The sequence below is a fragment of the Lepidochelys kempii genome, chromosome 1 (genome assembly GCF_965140285.1).
Source record: "Lepidochelys kempii isolate rLepKem1 chromosome 1, rLepKem1.hap1, whole genome shotgun sequence".
Lineage (NCBI taxonomy): Eukaryota > Metazoa > Chordata > Testudines > Cheloniidae > Lepidochelys > Lepidochelys kempii.
The window spans coordinates 111,235,738-111,248,045 of record NC_136380.1 but is presented as its reverse complement, the minus strand read 5'-3'; the positions used below and the strand labels follow the sequence as shown (position 1 = coordinate 111,248,045).

General features: G+C 37.1%; 1 protein-coding gene across 7 annotated transcripts in view; it reads right to left on the bottom strand.

Moving 5' to 3' along the window:
* Positions 1-273: 273 nt before the first annotated feature.
* The window catches only part of ATP11A (ATPase phospholipid transporting 11A), a 220,891-nt gene continuing 208,856 nt past the window's right edge, over positions 274-12,308 (bottom strand). For 4 of the 7 annotated variants that reach the window (XM_073350104.2, XM_078853635.1, XM_073350114.2 and 1 more), the window contains 2 exons: positions 10,598-10,763; positions 274-2,521 (listed from right to left, as the gene is read on the bottom strand). In XM_073350104.2, the coding sequence (XP_073206205.1) occupies positions 2,264-2,521; positions 10,598-10,763 (424 nt within the window). In that variant the 3' untranslated portion in view covers positions 274-2,263. Of the gene's footprint in view, positions 2,522-5,500; positions 5,606-8,571; positions 8,661-10,597; positions 10,764-12,308 lie in introns of all 7 variants that reach the window. The other 3 variants (XM_073350134.2, XM_073350141.2, XM_073350151.2) reach the window with 2 other exon arrangements.

Here is a 12,308-nt window from a genome sequence, read left to right as displayed (position 1 = left end):
ATCACACTAATCACTACTATAATAAACAGCATCAAAACATCAGTAGTTTGGGTGAGATTGATAGAGCAAGAGACCTAAATTTCTAATTTAACATTCTTTAGAATTTTAACATTCAGCCACAATTCCTCTGTAAGCTAAAATTTAAGTGGCCAAAACTCAAATATTAAAAAAGCCTTCAAAACAGATATTTAAAAATAATAAAAATGGTGTGTTAACAAATGTATGCGTAAACCAGATCTATAAATAGCTACAGTATGAAAAATATTTCAGTGCAAAGGCAATTTTAAGATTTCTAAAAAATACATTACAAATAATTTGTTAACTGCACACAGGAAATTTGTCACTACTACTGGTATAAAACGTATACCCATATAAGATATATTTTTAAAATATATACACCAGTGTTTTATATAGGGGACAGTTCTAACTGACCGACATTCAAATATGCAATGGCAAATATAAATAAATTTATATTTATTAATATTACAGTATGTGACCAATATGATGGCATTGTTTGAAACTGAAAACTGCTACATGTTAAATGGTAAAGATGCCCTAATATCATTCTATAGGGCAATTAATAGGTTGTCAGACTTTTTTCTTCTTCTCTCTAATCTTTGGTATAATGAAGTTTTCACAATTCACTTTTTAAAAATTCTAGCTGTTTTCCCCAGTGTTTCTTAACAGTAGGTCACTGGTTCTTATGAAGAGATCACTGTAAATGTTTGTGTGAAACATTTCCTAGTGCATTGATTTTACTTGTATTTAAAAAACATGTACTTCTAAGTTATTTTACACAAAAATGAAATCCTCCCCTTTCCCCCTTATCTACAGCACTAAAAAGTCTGCAAACAATACCCTGGTCAAGTTTTCTAATAAAGGCAGCAGCTCTCATCCCAAATACTTAGTTTCCATTTAGAAATAAACATTTAACTAATGGCCTGCCAGAAACATTAATGGAAACAATTGTTTATCTGGTATTAACTATAGGTACATTAAAATTGATCAGTGTTCGATTAAACCTTGAGGCATTTTTACACCCCAAATAAAACACTGGCCAAAAACCAAGCAAGTACATAGCTAAGTAAAAACAGTGCAAGGTAAAATTAATGCTGCTGAGAAATTGGAAGCACAAGCTGGCTGTAATGCTTTAAATAATTCATACAGCTTGTAGTCAGACTCATTTCTACCAGAAATATGTTTTAACCCACAGTAATAGACACATGCCATCGAGTGGTTCTGTCTCAAAAGACTAACAAACATATACTGGCTTCTTCAGAATAAGATACATATAGTGGATCCATTAGCCATTAAGTCAAAATAAGAATCAAGGAACAAAAATGGAGATGTTAAAAAAATTCTATTTGGGTAGCATAAAAGATTGGTTATGAACAACTATTTCCTGTCATTGACAGGAAAAAGCTTAACCCACCAATATTTCCTAACATGAATAATTTAGAATCATGCACATGCACTTTTCCAGAGAGGTAGCTAAGTGATAGGAACATTGGTTAATTTATTCTTAAATTCAGACATTTTAGGCTGAATTCTTAAATTCAGTAACTGAGTAAATGTCAATATTGATGGTTTTATGTATTTGACAGCCAGCTTGACTCCATATGGTATGTATCTAGTCTAAGCAAAATTTATTTAGTCTACCTTTCTACAGGGGAAACTAACTTAAAACCATATTAGACCTGATTTAGCCACTTACAAGGTAGTGAATATTAGAGAGTGTTTCTTGAAAGCAGATTTGCACAGAGGAAACACCAGTTTGTTCTACAGAAAGAGCAAAGAAAGAAAAAAGTACAGAGGAAAATCAGAAACCGCACTTGTTAAATATTCTTTAAGAGACTTTCACTGGAGTTATCTCAGGTCATTGCTTCTGGCTGAAAATTAAAACTGTTGATCTCAAAATGTAGGTCATTGACTTAAATTATACACTTCAAGTAATACAGAAATGACTAATGACAACAGAAGCAATGAACGCACAAACGTCTTGACATAGCATGAAGAAAATTTCTAGTGCTATCAGTCTCACAGTACCAGACTGTGCAGATTGTTCATTGCTGCAGCAGTTCAAAACATAAAAAGGGGCCAGCAGGCCTGGAAAGATTCATACTTCTAGCTCTTGATCCTATTTGTCTGAACATTATTTCAGACAGGAAAAGCCAAGTGTATTTTAGTACAGTTCTGTGACGTTTCCTGTTTTTGCAAAAAAGAAAGAAAAATGCAGTTCTTAAAGGCTTGAATTGGTGATCTGTCATACGGATGTTTCCAGACCTGACCCACTGTAGCAGTATCTTGCACTGGAATTGCAACGGTTATTTGAATAGCCAAAGATGGATGGAAGTATTGAATAATCATTGCCTCTCCAGTGCGTAAACATCATTTTTTTAGAATGAGAATTAGACCTCCTGGCTGGGGAATTGCTGCAGTCACTGCTCCTATATCTTGGGTTTTTCAGAGATGCAAGAGGTGTGAATTCTGAAATGTGGTCCCGACAGTGCCTGGACATAATCTGTCAAGAAAACCAAAGAAATAACACACAGTAAATTGACAATAAAATAGCCAAATATCCTAAAAAAATGTCATTTAATAGACGCACTATGCCTTTCGCACACACATAGTGCTCACTAGAGCACCAGTCTGGCTTGTTCATTTCAATCCCAAAGTGATGAGCAATCAGCCAATTTCTACATGATTAATTTACATTAGATTTAGAGATCAGAGAGCCAGCTATTCTTCATATATAAAGTTGATAATGTCTCATTAAAGAGCAGAGTGGAGATTAGAAGGATTATTTTCAATTTGAGAATTATTACCAGGTTTACATTATAATTTGCTATATTGCTTTAAATATCATTTCATCCTTGACCTTTTATCAGTGTAGCAGGAATTTTAAAAAGGCCAGAATAATTTAATATATTTTCTACAGCATTTCCAAAGAGAGAATTCTCCTCAACTAGTTTATGTTAATAGATGATAATGCACAGTGGGGTTAAATGCACTAGCTCTTTACTTCTGCAGATCTAAATTCAGATCTTGCTTGGATTACATATGGATCTATTTAGCAATTTATACTACACATCACAGTATTATCTTAGTCTAATCTTCCATTAATATTTATCTATGCTACAAAATCACCCCATAACTGAGCACAATGGGTAACATCTACCCAGGAAATACTCAGGACTACAATAATAGCAGTATTGCATGACAAGACTGAAGTACATGTGCACTGACTGAGGGGAAATTTGCACTGGGCCTTCCCAAAGCAGTGGTCTATTCTCCTCTGCAAATGCACATATAACTAATATTTATGGGTTAAAGAAGCTATATCAGAGAGGAAAATAAACCTTAAGCCAATGCTTAACCTTAAGCATTCAAGCCAATGCTATCAGTCACTTTCTCGTGAGTAATAACTAAACCATTAACAAATTAATAAACCATTAATAAAACCTATCTCCTCTGTTCAAAACAAAAAATGGCAAAAGGAGGTAAAAAACATCAATGTTAGTAATTTCATCCCCTTTCTGTTTATAAAACCTGCCTGAGACATTATTTCTTTCATAACAATCACAACCCTCAAATACCAGTTGTATATGCTCAAGACCAGCAATAAGGCTCTCTTTTTAACTCCACAGTATAATCACTCTTTGAAGACAAACAGTGAGACAAATACAGGGAATTATTCAGCAGAGGGGTATTTAATATAGCCCCGAATCTTTTCAACATATATAGACCAAAGACAGGCATTAATTGAGGGGAAAAAACCAGATAAATATACATCGCATCTTATGGGAAAGCATTTTATAAATTTTTTTTAAAGGATTTTTTTTAAAAGAAGTGTACAGGAACTATATTTCATATCCCTCAACCCACAAAGCCAGTTACCCTAAATACCTCTAAAAATGATGTGTTGTTCTATATATAAAATGTCATGAGCTCAAGGTCTTCTATTTTGGGATTGTCCAGGGCTAGAAAGAATTTGTGTGTCCACACTGCAAAACTGGGAAACTCCCCTAAGAATGGTATAAAGTGCCTGTGTTTTGCTCTGCAGGGTTACAAGATATCTGAAAACACAGCTTCCCTGCCGCCCGAGCCCACTTCCCTGCATGCTTCCCCTTGGCTCCCCCACACACCTATCACTCTCTTCACACACTGTCACTCTGACCTCCCTTGATTACCCCACTGTTGTTTTCTGGTATCAGGAAACAGTGAGGCAACCATGGGAAGAAGTAAAGTGGGAAGCAAGGTATATTCATGGGTCCAGGTGGGAGTTTGTTTGGGTAAGGCAGCTGGTATTAATGAGACTGGAGATACTGGAGACCCAGATCCTGAGTCTCAATGTCTTTGTGCTTGAAGAGCTCATGACCCTATGTTGCTTTTCCACTAGTACCATGGGAAAACACTGTTGCCCTGGGCACACAGGAATTCTATCCCCACTCCAGGTCCCTGCTTGATACATAGCCCTGGTCTCAACACAAGATCCTTCTCGTACATAACACCCTCTCCCACAACTATCTTTGAAGACCAATGAACACCCCTGTACCCTCTATATTTCCACTCACCCTTCCTGACCGCCCCTCACAGGTTCCCCATGGTGACTTCGGTTGTGACACCAGGAGAGAAAAAACCTGAAAAGCAGTTTAATCTAATCAGGGACCCCAGACACCAGAATAATACATTAATAGTAACTATATCGTTATTGCATGGTGTCACCACAGGGCAGAATTAAGGTTCTTCCTGTGTTTTAACGACGCTTTTCTGTACTTTAACCTTAAAAGAAATCAAAACATGTTAAACTCCAAATTTTCTGGGTTTATAATGCCTGTTTTGGAGATAATTACAAAATCCCTGTGTGTTTTTTTTTTACCTTAAATTACTGCTATGTACTTTCAATTTGAATGCCATTCTAATGCAGTTTTTCATCCAGAAATATATATCACACAAAAGACATAATACATGGAGCTCCATGTTTGAGTTTTCAGTAGTACCTACAGCATTTTAAGACTCTGTACGTCTAACGTCTTGTTTTGTCTGCATTTGGTCTATACATGTGTCTGAGAAGAACCGGGGCTATGGCGAATAAACTGCTAATGATTAAGTATTATTTCTTTGTATACTATGTATTCAATACCCCAGATACAGCATGAGAACAAGCAGTTTATAAATATGAAAGCAATTGTCATACAATACTTAATCTCTTAAACCCAATCCTCTTCAATGGGACCCCTTGTGGGTGTATGGATCCACGCAGGCAGATTGCTTTGCAGGATCAGGGCCCTTTACTGTTACATGTCTGAGACAAAAAGACCTTACCTGTGATATGACATACATCATACAAAAACTTGGATCTCCAAGAAAAGGGTAATGATATCATATATCAAAACTGGTAAAGCACAACAAAAACTCTGGAGGAAATAGTTTTAGTTTTAAATAGCACAGAAAACCAATAGAAATGACTCCAAACTGGCAACATGTGCAATACTGTTACCTAGCATTGATCTAATTATGCCTCGGAAGCTGAAAGAGTTCCTTCAAGAAGTGGCCCATCGCTGTTCGCCAGTGCATTTAGAGTTGTTTTATGTTTCATACTCTTCTGCAAGGATGAGGAAAAACACTGAGACTACTGCTGAATACATGAGTGAAATGAGTGAATTTGTCAAGATGTAAAGAATAAAAATCTAACTGTTGTATCAAGGTCATATAAAGCAACAAATTTTCCAATACAGATTTTTTTTTAAAGTTAGGTTTAAAGCAAAATGCATATTCCTAATCCTGAGGTTAATTTCCTGAGCCATACTGCCTACCCAGAGTGGCTTTAATCCCATTTTGAACTCCACTGATAGAATACTAATCACTCTCTCAGAGATATATACAGTGTACCATAACTAACTAGTAATGAGTATGTGTTCTGCTGCACTCTTTTGACTATTTATTAATTACAGCAGAAAAAGTTATTTGTATTAACAAGAGATTTCCTTATGACATGATCAAATGACTTGAGAGCACAGTGCTTATAAGAATGTCAAAACTGCCCTGGAACAAGGCTATTAGCTATGCTGGTAGAATGTTTATGTATGAGTAAAGCTAAGATTTTGTCATGGATATTTTTAGAAAACATCACGGACAGGTCACAGGCAATAAAGAAAAATTCAGGGAAGCCGTGACCTGTCCGTGACTCTTACTAAAAATATCGGTGACAAAATGAGGAGCTGCAGAGTCCCCCCATGATCTGCCGCAGGACCCCGCAGCTCCTGGGTGCCACCGACTGTAGTCACGGAGGTCCCTGGAAGTCACCGATTCTGTGACTGGCATGACCTCCCTGACAAAATCATAGCCTTATTTATGAACTGTCAGCTCAAAGTGCTCAGCCACCAAAATTAAGGAGCAAATTGTCCCCTTTACTAATTTGCAGAATGATTCTGTACTGAAGAAGTAGGCAGTTGCACTTGAAAACTGATGAGGGTTGGTGCTACAGGAGGTCACTTTGAAGACTACTCAGGGTCAATGTAGTTGTCATGGGATTCAAGTTCTTCCACAGCAGAATTCTGTCCTCTTTTTTTCAAAAGAGAAGAAGCCAACGACTTGACAAAGATAATAGTTTATTGGTCACTGATGTAATAAAAGCACTCTAGTTCAACAGGGCTATACGCATAGGAAAGTGGAAGTATGCAGAGTCCCCATTATTCCTTTCTAAAGCAAAGTACCATTTTTGGCTCCTCTAGAAACAACAAAGGGCAAAGGTTTAACAACAGGGTGGATGACCTGCAATTGGGACTGAAGCAAAATATTAAAGAGAAAATATCAGTCAGCAACCAAATGGAAGGGAAAGGTGTTTTTTTTAAAAATGGGTCAAAAATGTAAAATTCTTCACCACTCTCAGATAAAATGCTTGACATTTTTGAGTTAGATAAATATTTTCAATTACTAGAATAATGGTCAGTTACAGAGCCAATAAAAAAGTGGGAAGAAGATAATTTGAAGTGCTTTTGCATTTTTCAAATGAGTGTTGCCAGATATTAGACATCTCTGCTGTTAGTTAGAGGGAAGAAAGAATAATGGTAGTGGAAATGTAATAAATTAATGCAGTTTGGGTATAACACATGACCACAGTGTATGATAGATAACAGAGAAAACACCATACACGTGTAATTTCAAATTAAAGGGTCAAATTCAGCTTGCCTCACACAGGCAAATAGTTTCACTGTAATTATTGAGCCTACTTGTCTGAGAGGTGCATGCCGGTTTTGGCCTGAAATTACTCATAGCAATAGATTCCTCCAAAGCTTTTGCAGAATTATCGATAGTTTTATCCCAGCATATACAACACCCCTCTGATAGTGAACTTCAAATGGTGACAGACTTTAAATGATATTTAAAATTTTTTTTTTAATGGTAACGGATGGTAAATAGCTGTTCACCACACACAAATAATCTCAAGGTTAGAAATACAAAGTTCAGTAGAGCCAGAATTGGTTCAGTATATTTTCAGCTGTTGCAGAAGCCCTCTAAACTATATTATAAAGAAGGCTTTATCATTTTAAGGGACTCAAAAACTAAAAATCATTGCTGTTCAAGCAGCTAGTTCAAACCAATTCTAGCATATTTAGAAGACAATTTTAGCCAAAAATTTGAACTTCAAAATTAGCTTCATATGTCCTCCCTGTGACTTATGCAACAACTCATTTTTAAATGACCACACTTAAAAAAAATTCTATTTATTATGTTGGTCAGTCAGAAAATATGAATATGAAATCTGAAATAGAGACTGGCCCCATTGAAGTCAATGAGAGCTTTGCTATTGAATTTAATGGGGACATGATTTCACCTTAAATTGTTCTATAAAAGGGCATCTATCACTAGTCTATTTCCTATTAATGTTTTTGTTAATTTAAATATTTTGAATTCAACAGTATTTCTGATCTTATGGATGTTTTTTCTTTCTAGAAAGCAGCATAGGATTTCATGAAATAGAATACAAGGAAATTTTCCTTTAAAAAATGGAACATGTTTGCTGGAAATAATGGCTGCAGAACAAAAGATCAGAGTTGCAGCATTTTTCCCCACGGTAGTGGAGTAGACACATTACAAAAGAGCCATTAAATAGCTTAATACCATCATTTCTGTATTAAGTTAGAAATAATGGTAAAACCAATATCATCTTGCTTAAGGGCTTTATCACTTCTTTGTGTGGTGAACAGTCAACATAGTCAGTTACAATGCAAGCACTATGTGCATTCATCTATAGAAACATCAGTGCTTCAAAAAGGAGGGAAACAGTCACAGATCTCTGATTCCTTAAGCAGAAATATTACTGCATAAAATGCAAATGACTGTGACAAAGATGACTCAGATAACCACTAATGATGTGTAAAAACTTTAGGATAAACATAAGGAGGAAAAATCTAATCCAAAAAAGTATTTTTCTCTTAAGTCTAGTAGTTTATATGTGAGTCAGAAGTGGAGACAATGATAACAGTAAACAGGTTTTGATGATAATTAAGCTTTCTACTGTCCTTTGAATGAAATGGCCAAGCATGCAGAAAGGCAGAAAAAAATCACCTTTTATTCCATTAGAAACTTAGACTGCTTGAAGTCTGAGAAAGCATAAAGATGGTGGACTGCTCAACAGAAAGGCACTGATGTTTACTCTGATTTCCCCAGAAGATTGTAGGAAGTAATCGTGCACATCATGTATGTTTAAAGCAAGGTAGTGGTTATTTAGGCAAAAGCAGGTTGGAAGATAGGAGGAGAGAGAGAGAAGAAAGAAATACAAGGGATAAATCTGGTTAAAAGCTAAAGATTTTCTAGTGATATTAGAGCTTATTAAAAAATGAACATTGCCAGTGTTAAGCCCACTCTGCTTTCCAGCTGGTTCATTTTCCAACATTAACACATAATGGCACTGAGAAATGCCATTAGATATACATCCTCCCCCCACCCTCTTTCTATTTTTTTGTTTTATAACCCATCCTCATTCTCTCTCGTTAGAGGTTTTAGCGTGAGCACCCACAGCCTAAATAGAGGTCAGAGATTTGTTGATATAGTGAGCTTCTGTAAGTAGCAGTCATATACTGAAGAGTCCTATCTTCAAAGGTCCAAATGGAAAAATTCTATAATCTGATCTGTGCAGAAATCTTCTTCCAATATTCTGCTATTCCTACAAGCTTGGTTTTCCTATAGAAATCAGTCAGTTATAGTTTTATACATACAGGGAATGCAGAATAATGGCATTAAGAGTTGCCTTACAGATATGCAAAAAGAAAAGGAGTACTTGTGGCACCTTAGAGACTAACCAATTTATTTGAGCATAAGCTTTCGTGAGTTACAGCTTACTTCATCGGATGCATCGAAAGCTTATGCTCAAATAAACTGGTTAGTCTCTAAGGTGCCACAAGTACTCCTTTTCTTTTTGCGAATACAGACTAACACGGCTGTTACTCTGAAACCTTACAGATATGAGAGTTTTAAGGTTGGAACTGGCCTGATGGCCCTCGGCAGTACTGCTGTGGGCTACCATCCAAACCACCTGAGTTTGGCTCCATTCTCATTCGTCAGTAAGGGAGTTTTGCATTGACACTATACAGTAGTTTCTCCTGTTGGCTGATCAAAGGAATGGGGAAAGTAGAGATCTGAAAACAGGCTTGTCTTTCAATGATGTGACTACAGTGCATGTCAGTGTGTTTGTACTTCAGTATGTTGTGAATATATGCATCTCATATATGTGAATATTAATTCTAGAAAGAGTACTGAAAGAAACAAAAATAAAGATAAGTTTAACTATAGATGAAAAGAGCTAACAGCATTATGAATTAGTAATATTTAAATCAGTGGTTCTCAACCCACGGCCCACAGGCCACTTGCAGCCAATTATCACACAGCTGTGGCCCATGTGATATCCTCTGTGTTATACAGATAGTATATATATTGTGTGGATGCAGCCCACATAACACAGAGAGAGCTGCATACGTGGCCCAAAATGGTAAATAGGTTGAGAACAACTGGTTTAAATGCACGATTTTTCGTAAAAACTACAGCCTCACTAGAGACAGCAAACAAGAGTAATATAGTTTCCTAGGAAATGATTAGATTACATAGGTCATGTAACATGATATTTTAGCAGTAGTAAACTACTTAGTCATCTTATGCATATTAATTTTTAAATTTACAAATCCTAGATTGATTAATTAAACAAACATTCATATAGTCTTCTTTTGATATTGGAGTGGAACTGCTTTTGCAAAGAGTTACTTTGAATTTGGTTAAGAAAACTTGCCTTCTTGCTATTGGCTTTATTTTGTGCTCAGGAAACACCTTTACATGGTTTTCCATTGTATATAGCTGTAATGAACTGCCTGGATCAGTACCATCAACTATTTCTCAACAGTCTTATAAATTATGAAAGAGTTGATCAAAAAGTTCTCCCAGTGAAATTTCAACACTGCAGAAATTGACTAACACATACTTCTCACTAAACATAAACATGATTTCTATTCTTTCCATTTATTGCTTCTAAAATGCTAAAGGGCTCTAACTTTTAAGGATTCATAGTAAATATCACTGTATCTACTTAGAAAGATATTTTTACCTGGGTTCTTTCTGTTGCTGTGGGCCACAACTGTCTGCATAAAACCTTCTTGAGTACATCTGGAAGAAGGCTGACAGTTATGAGCAGAATGATACCCAACCATGCAGGACCACTAGACAACATCTGCATGAAAACATAGTACATCCTCTGATAATTGAGAAAAGGCCTAGTGGGAAAAAGAAAAAAGAAATTAAACCTCAATGGAACATCTAAGAACAAAATTCCTAACATTGTTAAATATAAAAACTGGAGTAGCAGAGTTGTGTGAAACGGTTTCCAATTTGCACATAGTTCACTTTTCAGTTTGTGGGAGTTCATCCACCAGAGTTTCACTCTGTATTTCAGATTCAAACAAACCAGAAAATTCAGACAAGCTTAGTTCGAACGGCCTCCACCTTTTGCCTGGCTCAGGCCTTGTCTACACTACAAGGAAAAGTGGATCTATGCTACGCAATTTGAGTTACATGAATAGTGTAACTCAAGTCGACGTAGCTTAGATCTACTTCCCGCGGGGTCCACACTATGTGATGTCGACAGGAGATGCTCTCCTGTCGACTCCACTTACTCTTCTCGACCCAGTGGAGTACAGGAGTCAACAAGAGAGCGATTTGCGGACGATTTAGCGGGTCCCCCGGTAAGTGTAGACAAGCCCTTAGCATCAAAACCACTGTAGTTTGTACAATATTTTAGCCTAAATCATTCTTCCCCTGGCTATGGAAGGAGAATGATTATCAGCAACTCCAGCCCCCAAATTAACCACAGAATAGACTTCAGCCTGGTCTGGGATACTCAACAGGTCTCCCTTCCCCCTCCAAATGTTCCAAATTTGTCCTCAATATTGCCAACTCCAAATGTTCAAAAATCATGACTCAGACCCCTAATGCCCCCAAAATACCCCACTCATGATTGGCTGAAAAATTAGGATATAAAAACATATAACATTTTCACACGCCTTTTGATTTTTTTCACCTTAAGGGGGAAGAACACCTCCCCTCCACAACTTGTATGTTACCTCAGGTTTAAAATTCAACCTTAAATACACTCACAAGAATGTAGCCTCCCTGTTCATTAATCGGAGAGAGCTACACTTACCCTCGTCTATCTGCTGGTGCGTGGGGAACTCGCCATTCTATCCCCCTCCCTCCTTTGAAAGGATAGGGAACAGCCCCATTCTCATTCTCCCTGTATGCTCATGTACCCTATCTGTTCCCTACATTCATTTGCCCCCCATATTTCTCCTTCTCCTCACAGTCTCCTCGTCATCACATAGTCCTGCATTCCTCCTGAGTCTGCCTGCTGCCTCCCACATTCCCCCCACATCCATCTCATGCCTTCTACATCCCAGACTCTACATATTTCCTTGACCAGCTCCCCAACACATTTATTTTCCCTGCGGCCCTCACAGACTCATTCTATCTCGTACATGGCCATGATCATATGGTGACTAAGAAGCCATTGTCACTTTTATCAACAAAGGTAAAAGAGACATCCAAGGCAGATGACTATCCAGCCTCCTTTTGAAAACCTCCAGTGAAGGAGCTTCCACTACCTCCCTAGGCAGCCTGTTACATTGTCCTACCATTCTTATGGTTAGGAAGTTTCCCCTGAGATTTACTCAAAATCTGCTATGCTGTAGTTTGAACCCATTGCCTCTTGTCCTGCCCTCTGTGGCAAGAAAGAACAGCTTTTTCCTGTCTTTTTTATGGCAGCC